The following is an 11,784-nucleotide window of genomic DNA, read 5'->3' as shown; positions in this document are numbered from 1 at the left end:
ACAGGATGAACTTTAATGTCCCTTCCCACCCAAACCTGCTGGGATCCAGGGATTCTCTGACTCCAATCCCACCCATTGAATATTGTGCTGCTCTTTGTGCTCCTCTTGGAGAGACTTTTTATCTCAAAACCCACCCAGCATTTAATTACACCATGAATAAATTACCGGATGGATAAAAAATAAATAAATTAAATAAATAAAGATTGCACTGGAGTTTAAACAGTAGGAAGGGATGAGCTGGGGGCGGCAGGCAGGTGTTCCTTGGGAGGCAGGAATGGTTTCCTCACCCCGGGCAGGAGGCGGCCCCTTCCCTTGGTGTCCGGAGCCCCGGTGGCGCCGTGCCGGCCCGAGCCGGGGCCCCGCGCAGCCCTGGCCGTGCCCAGGGGCCCGGACAGACGGACATCCCCGGCGGGGTGAGGGGCCGGGAGGGTCCCGCTGAGCCTCCGCAGCTCCAGCACCTGTTCCCGGGCCCGGCCCAGCGCCGCCGTCAGCTCGAAACGCTCCTCGCACTCCCGGCGCACCGTGTCCTGCAGCAGGGAATTCTGGAAAGGGAAACAGCGGGAATGAGTCGTCTGTGACACATGGAAACTGTCCCTGCACAGGGAATTCTGTAAAGAGAAACACTGGGAATATCCATCCATCCCATCCATCACACCTGGACTGTTCCTCCACAGGGAATTCTGTAAAGAGAAACAGTAGGAATGAGCCACCCTTCACACCTGGACACTGTCCCTGCAGCAGGGAATTCTGCAAAGAGAAGCACCAGGAATATCCCATCCATCCATCCATCCATCCATCCATCCATCCATCCATCCATCCATCCATCCATCCATCCATCCATCCCTCCCTCCCTCCCACCTGGACTGTCCCTGCACAGGGAATTCTGTAAAGAGAAAACACCAGGAATATCCCATCCATCACACCTGGACACTCCTGGGACAGGTGCCTGCCCTGCATCCTCTTTCTGTTCCCAGTGGGAAATCCCAGGGAAGTGCTCAGAAGGTTTTCCTGCTCTCCTGCCCAGCTGGGAGAACTGGGAATGCTGCTCTGGGGAAGGAGGGACAGAGGTGCAGGGACACCAAGGGGGGTTAGTGCTGCTTGTCCCTGTAACCCTCTGCAGGGGGAGAGCACAACCTGTGGAGTCATGGAACCAGGGATGGAATTGGGGATGGAACCAGGGATGGAATCAGGTGTGGAATTGGGGATGGAACCAGGGATGGAATGAGGGATGGAACCAAGTGTGGAATCAGAGATGGAATCAGGGATGGAACCAGGTATGGAACCAGGTATGGAATCAGTTGTAGATCCACCTATGGAAGCAGGTTATGGACACATGGAATCCCCCATGAAGGCCATGGAATCCCCCTGCTGTCCCCCTCCATCCCGTGTCCCCATCCTTGGGCACAGACTGGGCACAACCTCACTGCAATTCCACTCCACCTTTCCCAACCCTTCCAAGGAATAAATCAGTACCAACCTCACTTGGAAGAGTTTCATTTTCCCTGTTGACCAATTCATCTTCCTGCCACTGAATTGCTTTGGACATTCCAGCCTAATCTTATCTGCAGTTCCTGATCCACATTTCCCATGGAGCAGCTCTCCCCTCCCCTCCCTTCCCATTATATTCCAAACATTCAGCAAATGTTTGTGGTCAGAATATCCATCAGTTGAATTTCTCTTTGCTTTTAATTCATTTTTATGCATTCCTGAGTTAGGGAACGTGGCTGCACTGGTGGGAGCTGGGACACCAGTCCAAGGAATGAGCAATATCCGTGTCTCCTGCTCTAAAAACTGGGAATTCATTTCTGTTTACTCGTGTTTGGGGATGGGACATGAGCCTACAGACTAAGGAAGGCCTTGCAGGACCTGAAAAATAGATACATTTTCCTATAAAACACTAATTTAAGCATTAAAACTTCACACCTTTTGTGATCTAGCATATTTAAGAAATTATGATGGATTGTTTGAGAAATCTTTGCATTTCAATGGATTTTCTGGTGTGAAACACAGACCTTTGAATGATTTTAGAAAACAAATCTCCAAATAAAAACAACCAGGATTTCCTGGGTCCTGTTCCTACCTCCTCTTGAACTTGGCTCAAACTGTGAATCAGCTGTGTCTTCTCCTGGTTTAATTTTTCCAGTTCATCTGACTTGTGCTTGATTTCTTTCCTCAGCTTATCCAGGAATGATTCATTGTTGCTCTTTTCCATGGTCAGCTGGAACTCCAGTTCACTGATGAGCCTTTTGAGGCTCTGGATTTCCTTTTCCCTGTCTCCATCCTTCTCTGCCAGTTTCATTTGGGCATCCTGGAGCTTCTTCTCCAGAATTTCTGTCTCCATCCTCAAGCTCTTGGTGGCACTGGATATTAAACCTGGGATCTGGGTGAGACCAGACAGGAATTAATCTCCCCTCTAAATATGGAGAATTAATAGCAGATAAACATTGATTTGAGGGAAAAAAACCCAACAAATTGGAACTTGCAGGTCGTCAGAGAGAGAAAAATAATAAAAAAAAAAGCTCAGAATTTACATAATTCCCTCAGAGAGCTGTAAATTAATCAGCACTCACTGAGAACACAGAGATTAATTAGTGTGTTCCAGATCAAACAGAGACATTGAGGTAAAAAAAAAGGGAAAATTTAACTTCGAGTTAAATTTACTGCAAGTCAGTGTTTCCTCAGGGTTTAAAACTCGTGGTTAAATATTTGCCAAGTGAACAAAGCCAAACTTATTTTCAGCTCTAAATCACAACGTCCCAGATTTTAAATAACAATATAACATCATCACATCCCTTTTTATTTTTTCCAGATTTCTCTGATTTCCTCAGGAATTGTGTCAAAGCTTTTGGAAACTCAGGTTACAGGTACCATTTCTTAATTTTTATATAAAATTTGAGGAGGATCTGGAGCTCTTAACCTCCTGTGGTGCCAGCACCAGTCCAGCCCAGTGCCTTTACTGGGAGCTGCTGGGTTCCCTTGGGAAAGCAAAAAAAATATGGGTGGGATTGTGGCACCTCATCATGGCCTGAAAAAATCCCAAGCTTTTAAAAAATTATTATGTCAGATTAAATATGATTTATCTGAGCACATCGATGGAGTTTTGGTGGTGAAAATACGAGATGAGAAAGAATTTCCACACCCATTAACCTGAACTGCTGTAGTTGTTTTCAGCCTGTTCCATTAATATAATTTTTATAATAAAATATAAATTAAATATAATAAAATATATTAAATATAATTTTTATAATAAGACTGAGGCAAAGTCCTGTTATCATCCAGAGAGAGGATGACACAGGGAAGGTTTTATTCCCTCACATTCCCATTTTTTTACAGTTTTCTGTGATCACCTGCCACAGGTTTTCTCTCGAGCATTGCTCACCTTCTGCTGGAGCTCCTCGTGTTCTCTCTGGTATTTTGAGATCAGTTCCTGCTGTTTTTGTCTCTCCAGGTCCAGCTCCACTCTGGCCTCTTCCCTGACTTTCAGAATTGCTTCTTTGTGCCGAGCCTCCCCCTTGGCCAGGTCCATTTCCAGCTGGGGGACAAGAGGGGTCAGTGGCATTGTCACCCTGGGATGGGACATTAAATCCCACCCAGGGCCACCCCAGCCATGGCAGGGACACCTCCCACTGTCCCAGCCTGGCCTTGGGCATTTCCAGGGATCCAGGGGCAGCTCTGGGAATTCCAGCCCAGGAATTCCTTCCCCAAATCCCACCCAGCCCTGCCCTCTGTCCATGTGAAGCCATTCCCTGTGTCCTGTCCCTCCAGCCCTTGTCCCTCTCCTGGAGCACCTTCAGGCTCTGGAAGGTCACAATAAGCTCATCCCAAACCCTTCTCCAGGTTGGAATATTGGGTGAAATTTCCCAGTCCTTTACAGCATCTCCAATAATTCACGTTATAAATTCAAACTTGAAAATTCAGCCATAATTTCCTCAACAGAAGATTCTGGAGGAAACCCTGAAGGCTGCATTCAGGAGAAGACTTTTCCTAACCCAGGCTGTTCCCGTTACATTTGTGCAGCTGATTCTGATGGATTTAATTGCAGCAGGCTGAGAGCACAACAGGCACATTAAATGCACAACACAAACCTCGTTACTTCAAACAATTAAAATCACAAAAGCCCACAATGAGCTTCATTACAATTATCTAATTCCACACATTATTATGAGCAGGAGGATAATAAATCTCCCTGATGTCCTTGGGAGGAAAAAGAGAAACTGGAAACATTTTCATTATTTTTTAATAATGAAAGGCCAGGCTGGGCAGGGCTTGGAGCACCTGGGACAGTGGAAGGTGACCTTGTCATGGCACTGGATGGGCTTTAAGGTCCCTCCAACCCAAACCAGTCTGGGATCCTGAGATTCCATGAACTTCAGCAAACATTAAATGTGCTTTTGGAAACAGAAGGCTCCCCAAAACAAACCCTTCCCTGTGAATTTAGGAGTTTGAGACCCAGAGACCAAAGGCAAACACGATTTGTGCGTTCCTGACGGAATTTTTGGCTGGGTGGCTTCCAAACCAGTCTGTGTAAGATGCCATGACTCCAGCACTGGTGGCACTGCAGGAGATCATTTTCTGTGATCATTTTCAGCTCTCCTGTGGCCCTGGTGACAGTGCCACCCCCCCCAGAGTCACCTTGTCCCTCCAGGAGTCCTCGCTCCGCACCTTCTGCCTCAGCGCCTCCTGCAGCTGCTCCGTCCTGCTCTGCTGGGACACCAACAGCACCTCCCTAAAAACACAGAAATTCCCTGGGAACCAGGCCTGGAACCTGCCCTCACTGCTGCAGGAATTCCCTTTCCTTGCAGGGAAATCCTGCTCATCCTTGCCCCAGCAATCACCACTCAGAATCTTCACCCTGCCCTCACCTTCCTCCTGAATTTCGTGTTTAAAAAAAAAATACAGTATTTGATCCTCCACTGCAAATGGTATTTTAATATTTCTTTGATGTCTTCAAAGAGCACAGAGAAATTTAAAATATTCCAACCAGAACTTGTATTTCATGAATCTGGACTATTAGGATCATTAATTTAAAAATTGAAATGGGTTTGGAACGAAAACCTCTGAATTCTTTCTGTCCCTCAAGGTGCTGTTTGTTATGTGGGGATTGTAGGGCAAAGCTCCTGGAGAGGTTCAATTCCTGTCATTGATGTTTTTAACAACTTGTCCACCCCAGAAATGCCTCAGTATTCCCCCAGCCAGGGCCTTGGACAGGATCTGGTGCTTGGGGAGGTGTGAGAGCAGCTTCCCACCAGTCCAGCCTGGCTCTGAAGGGTCTCAGCTGTGAACAAAGCTGCCCTTGTCCCTGGCATTGATTTGAGATGTGGAAAATAAAGCCCTGGGCTTCTGAGGGCTGTTTTCCCTGGACTGGGATCAAGTTTGAGTGCTTTTGCTTTGGACTCACCAACCTGAATCCAGATTTGTTTAATTACCTGCAGGAGAATCTCCAGTTTTACTCCTGACAGCCACAGAATTGTCTTCAGCATTTAAAAGTGCCAGGAGGCACCAACAGTTCTGCATTTCAGGGGTTTGAATATTCCCTGCACCTTGAGCACAAAGAGCAGCTGAACAGCTGCAAAAATGAGGATTTGGGGCTCAGATAAAACCCAAACCAAAGCCTTGCAGCCCAAGCAGAACTTTTCTACTCTTATTTTTTTACAGAACTTTTTTTCTCTTCCATCCAAGTTTTGTCTATCCCATTTTAAAAAAACAATCCAATGAGCTCCAAAACGTGCAGAATTTTCAGGAGCAGCAGCTCCTTTTACCTCTCCTGTTTCAGCATCAGCACCTCCTGCTCTGTCTGGCTCAGGAGAGCTTTAAGGGTTTCCAGCTCACTCTCTGATCTCCCAGTTCTTCTTTTCAGATCTTCTTCTTTCCTTTCTTTCTCAGCCACTTCCTCCTGTAAGTGTTTGCAGACTTGTTGGCAGATGAGAAGGGATTCCTCCTTTTCCTTCAGCTCTTTTGTAAGTCTACAGATGAAATAAAGAAGCAGCAGCGTTGTAGTTACTATATTCTTATTTATAGACAGGAATAATAATGCCTGGGAAATCAAATATTGGTCAAAACTCCATGTGTTCTTTATGAAGTTAAATTTACTGACTTGACAGAAGAAATTTTTAAAATGTATTGTATCAAAACTGCATTAAAATAATAAAATGTTTGCTGCCATTGCTCAAAAATATGAAATATCATTTCAGCATTTACCTGGACTCAACAACTCCATTTTCATATTTGATCTTTTTCAGTTCATTCTGACAGACATCAAGTTCTGTTGACTTCACCCTAAAAATCATTGGAGAAAAAAAAGAGTATTATCCAAAGGAATGAGCATTTACTCCTGCACCAGCCTGGACATCATTTCTGGGTGTATTTTCCTCTTTGCATTTTCCATTTCAGGTAAAAGGCCACAAACAGAAAGTTCTGTCAGCAAAGGTTGTGAATAATTGGAATTTACACTTCCAGTGCCATCTCAGCCTGACCTGGCTCACAAATGTTGCAAACAAGAAGTGAGATCTTGCGACACTGATGACAGTTTTGAGTAAAAAAAATGAATAAAAATGGAACAAATCCCAATTTTGTAGGTAAAAGGGCTGGAAACTTTGCAAATTTCGTGTCACTATGTCATCATTGCACCAATTAATAACCATGGTTAAGGTTCATATTTACATTTAAACAGATATAGAATATGTTGTTTTATTAAATTGTGCCTGTATTAGCCTGAAATGTTCATTTACACTTGGAAAGCCCTCAGTGTTTATTTAAGTGTGCTCATGACATCTTTGTTTCCCTCTCAATCCTTATATTATCACTGAAGTACTTTGTTGCTAAGCATCCCAAATATTTGCAGCTGGGTCATGGTCAGACCCCCTGAATAAAGGAACTGAAAGCAGAAAGTGCAGAGCAAGAGCAGCACAAATCCTTTTGCTCAAATTCCAGGGAAAAATGGGGAAAAAGTGATGAGGGATGATCATGAGCCTGGCACTGGCAGCTCCTCACTGCTGAGCTTCACTTTTGGAGCTTCACAAACACAATTTGTGCCTTTTCAGCATCCTCTGGCCCCTCTCTCTGGATTCTCCTGGGATGATGATGATGATGATGATGATGATGATGCTCCAGTGCCCACTGAGGATTTCAGCTCTCAGCTGTAGAATTTTAATGTTTGGGTGGTGTTGGGGTGCTCAGGCTCCTCCTCAGTGGTTGGGGAGTGCTCTGGGAATGGGAGAAAATCCTGGAATGGTTTGGGTTGGAAGGGATTTTAAAGTCCATCTTGTTCCACCCACATTTCCCACAGACCAGGGCACTGCCAGGGATCCAGGGGCAGCCACAAATTCCCTGGAAAACCTGTGCCAGGGCCTCCCCACCCTCCCAGGGAACAATTCCTTCCCAAAATCCCACCTAACCTGCCCTCTGGCAGTGGGAAGCCATTCCCCCCTTGTTCTATCACTTTAGATTCCTTCCCTCACACATATTTTTAGTCCTGAATTTATGTGGATTTCCCAAAATGCATCCAACACCTGTGAGTTAGGTGAGGAATGGATCAGGCTCTTTATTTCCCCTCTGCAGTTCCATTCATCCCTGCTGGAGGAAGGAATCCCTTCTCCCATAGCCAGGAAAGTGTTTAGAAATAATAATATAAAGATAAAATAGTTCCTGTGTTGGTCAAAACCTTCTCAGAGCATTGGGACAAGCAGCACTTGCTGGGAAAAAAAAAGAAATAAAATAAAATAAAAATAAAATAAAGTGGTTTATGTTCTTTATGTGCAGTGGGAAGCAATCAAGGAATGGGAATCTTACAACAGCAGCTTCTTGTAGTGGTCCATCTCTGCTGTCACCTTCTGCAGCTGCAGGCCAGCTGTCTCCACCTGGTTTGTTAAATCTGAAAGCAAAAAAACACCAGGTTGTGTCTCTGTTAATGTTCAATTAATTCACTTTAGTGGTTTGTTTCCTGGTCAGACCTGCAGCTCCTCATTCCCACCTCAGGCAGAGCAGAATCTCCACAGTAAAAATCTGGGGTTTGTTTGTCTGTTTGGGGTTTTTTATCCCATCAGAAAACACCAAATTCAACTGCACTGAAACATGAAATGCTTTAAATCAGAGTGTTTGTACATAAAGCTGAGAGCAAACACATAAAGGAAAGTGATTCCAAAACTCACCTGGAATTTACTTCATCTGAAACCCTGGCAGCAATTTAATAGTATTTGTAATTTAATTGCAGTTTAATTGTGTATTTGTCTTATCCTCTAAATGTTATCTTTCAGAACACATCACCCCAGCTCCAATCAGCCACTGCCTTTTTCCCAGCACAATCCCTGTTTATTTTTAATTAAATTAAATTAATTAAATTTAATTAAATTAAATTACCTGTGTGCCTTAATATCATCCTTTTCTATGCTTTTAAATCCTAAGAACAGCCACGACTTGCAGATGTGAAGCCCTTTAAACTGGAGCACCAGCACATGGCTTAATCTGATTTTTATCTCCATGAACACATCACAGAATCGTGGAATGGTTTGGCTTGGGAGGGACCTTTAACCCCATCCAGTCCCAATTCCCTGTCCCAGGTTGCTCCAAGCCCCATCCAAGCTGGACTGGAACATTCCAGGGATGGAGCAGCAACTTGGGAATCTCTAAATTTGCTCATGAACAAGAACTGCCTTTCCAGAAAGCCCAAGAATGATTTGAAATCAAAAAGTTTCTACCACAAGGACAGCACCACAAACAACATGGGAAAAAAAATAATCCAATGATGAATCATTGCAACAGATCTGGAAGTAAAAGAAAAACCAAGATTATTCCTCAGAAAGCAACAGCAGCCAAAGTGAGGTGACTTTGAAGGGAACAGCTCCAAAGTCAGTCCTTCAAAGTTCTCTGCTGTATCTTCCCAGAAGCCAAATCTGTCATTCCTGTTCTTAAATTTATCATTTCACCCCAATTCCCTGAATTTCTGTAACTTTTCCCACACTTCTCTTTCAGTCATTTCCAGCAATGATGATGGATGATCCCAGTGTGGGATTTCCTGCCAGCCACACCTTATCTTGGTGAATCCTATAAATGGAAGAGTCCCCTCTTTTCAGTAAAGGGAAAAAGGAAAGTTATTCATTAGACTAAACAAAACAAAACAAAACAAAACAAAACAAAAAATCAGGGAGAGAATTATACAGGGTAAAACACACAGGATCTGTCAGATCCATTCCCAAACTACCATCATTTATAATATATATATAAAATATATAAAATTATATATATATACACATATATATGTATATATATGTATATAAATTTTTATATTATATATATATATACATGTGTGTATATGTGTATATATGTAAATATTTTTATATTATAAATAATATATTTTATATATTTAAAATATATAAAATATATATTTTTGAAGAGAAAAGTAAAATTTCTTGGATTTGACTAAACCCTTGGAAAAAATCGTGGAAATTAATTGTAGAAGCACCTTCTCCAGCACCTTCCATGGGTGCCAGGACCAATCAAACCCATTTTTTTCCCAAACAGCTCCTTTTTAAAATTGTTGTTTTAAAAGATAATTAATAACTGTGGTTATTAATTTTTTTCTTCCCCCTCAAAGTGGGAGTATTTCCTTTATTTCCTGGAATGAAGGAAAAGGAGAGGGATGATGCTTGGTTTGGTTCTGTACTTTGGGTGGTCCCTCTCTCTCAACGCTGTTTCCTCTTTCACTCCATTTGTTTTCAGAAGTTTTCACGCTCACTGAGCACGGACAGGAGTTTTTCATGAGGGAATAGATGGATTTAATTATACAAATGGTTTCTGCAAGTCTCCTCTGGAGAGAATTCCCACCAAAGTCAATGGGAGCTGCTGAGCAGAAAGTCCCACACCCATGGAGGAGATTTCAATGAAAACCGTGGCAAAAATGAGGCAGCTAATGAGGAGAATGGCAACACAAATGGAAACTTGTGCTGCAAACTTGCTGAACAGAGGAAAATGTATTCAAATGTTTATGTAAAAATGTTCTCTGGTAATGAAAATAAAGCCTATTGCTAAACATGCAAAGCCAAACAGAAAGAACTGACACTGTGTAATTCTGATACCAGACCCAAAGCTGCCAGGAGAACCACAGCTCAAAGACTCAGCGGCCCAAATCCATCTCAGTTTCATTCATCTTTAATTTTATTTATTTTTTGTGACTCAGAATGGCCTCACAGCCCTTCCAGTAACCTCTCAGTGAGCCCATGCTGTGACAAGGACAGAGACTGAGCGTGCACGAGGAGCTGATGAACCACAGAAACAGAACCAAGCTGGGGACTGTTTCCTCTTCCCTGGGCAAAATTGCATCACTGCAGCCCCTGGTGTGTGCAAAACACCCAGCAGAGCCTGCCCAGAGCTGGCTTTCAGGAATTTAACCACCCAGTTTGTATCCAAGGGCACGGTGCCCCAGCTCCTGCCCTGGAAACAGCAACAACTGGTAAAGTTTTCAGTGAAAAATAATAATAATAATAATAATTTAAAAAAGCAGCACATTGGGTAAGCAGCCACTCTGGAAGCCATCAACTCCACAGTTAATTCCTAACAGATTCCCAGTGGGGCTGGATCAGAGGCACACGTGGTAGAGCTGTGTAATTTTCTGCTTTTCCTGCAAAACCTACAAAATCCAATCCAATGTAATTCCCGACAATTTGGGGGTAATCTAAATAAAAGCTCAATGTTTCCTACATGTGCACAAAAAAAAGAAGATTATTTCAGTGTAGTTAAGACTTTTATGGGGAGGTTCATAAGCACAGATCACTCAAATAGATAATGGAATCCCAGAATCTCAGGATGGTTTGAGTTTGGGAGGGACCTTAAATCCCATCCCAGTGTCACCCCAGCTCAGAGCTGGAAGATCAAGGAATTGGAACAGAGAAATCCCAGATCCCTGGCCAAGGCAGACTGGAACTCAGCCCCTCTTGCTGCATTTCTCTTGTATTCTGGTAAATAGGAGGTTGTAGCAATTATTTCAAACTTATTTAATAACTACCCCTTGTATGAGCCCTGAATTTGGCCAATGAGCTGTGTCAAAGGGGGCAAAAAATATTTATTTTTTCTCAGAACACTAATTCCAGGCAAGTTCAGATGTACACTTAACACAGATAGTCTGCAGTACATTTATTTAAAGAGCAATCTGTTGAGAAATATGAAATAAATCCACAACAAATTACTGTGTCAGAGCAGGACAATGTTGCCTCACCACGTGTTTCTAAGGAGACCAAAGAAGTGAAGCAACACCCCAAATCCCTGCACAGAACAGAATTATTTGTATTTATCATAGTTCATGTACTGTGTTCTCTAAGATAATTTTCTTTTTTTTTTTTTTTTTCTACATAAGAAAGTCCTTCTTTTAATTTGTGACTCACGAAAGTCTGGAAGGAGCCCAGGGATGGACTCCAGATTTAGATCCTTTCTGGAAAGCTCAGCAGTGCCATCAGGAAGTGTCCAAAGCACTCAGAGCTGCCAGGAACTGGGAGGACGTGCCAGGAGAGGAGTGACTGGGCCTTATCTCCCCCAGCATATGTTCCTGACCATTGCCAGCCTGGCCTTTGTGTCCCTCTGTTTCATTCTTTCACCTTCATAGAGAAAACCAGCAGAAAAAAAAAAGCAGAAAAAGGGACCAGATTCTGAGTGGCACAAATCAAGGGCAGCCTCAATGCCCTCAACTGAATAAACCAACAACTGCAACCGTGTAAACATGACAATCTCTAAGACTTTAAAAATCCTTAAATAGGGAATAAAATGTTATTTTGGCACAGTCTGCTCCCCTCCCACTCC

At 43.2% G+C, this 11,784-nt stretch overlaps 1 protein-coding gene across 1 annotated transcript in view; it reads right to left on the bottom strand.

The window, feature by feature from the left end:
* Positions 1 to 215: 215 nt before the first annotated feature.
* The window catches only part of LEKR1 (leucine, glutamate and lysine rich 1), a gene marked incomplete at its 3' end in the record, with an annotated part of 31,371 nt that continues 19,802 nt past the window's right edge, over positions 216 to 11,784 (bottom strand). The window contains exons 6-12 of the mRNA XM_083868239.1: positions 7,789 to 7,870; positions 6,199 to 6,276; positions 5,760 to 5,963; positions 4,633 to 4,726; positions 3,380 to 3,532; positions 2,081 to 2,380; positions 216 to 542 (exon numbers count right to left, since the gene is read on the bottom strand). Coding sequence (XP_083724365.1) covers positions 216 to 542; positions 2,081 to 2,380; positions 3,380 to 3,532; positions 4,633 to 4,726; positions 5,760 to 5,963; positions 6,199 to 6,276; positions 7,789 to 7,870 — 1,238 coding nt within the window. The remainder of the gene's footprint in view (positions 543 to 2,080; positions 2,381 to 3,379; positions 3,533 to 4,632; positions 4,727 to 5,759; positions 5,964 to 6,198; positions 6,277 to 7,788; positions 7,871 to 11,784) is intronic.

This window comes from Zosterops lateralis (assembly GCF_965231275.1).
Source record: "Zosterops lateralis genome assembly, chromosome: 10".
NCBI classification, from domain to species: Eukaryota; Metazoa; Chordata; class Aves; order Passeriformes; family Zosteropidae; genus Zosterops; species Zosterops lateralis.
The sequence above is the reverse complement of the archived record's forward strand: the minus strand, read 5'-3'. Positions and strand labels throughout refer to the sequence as shown.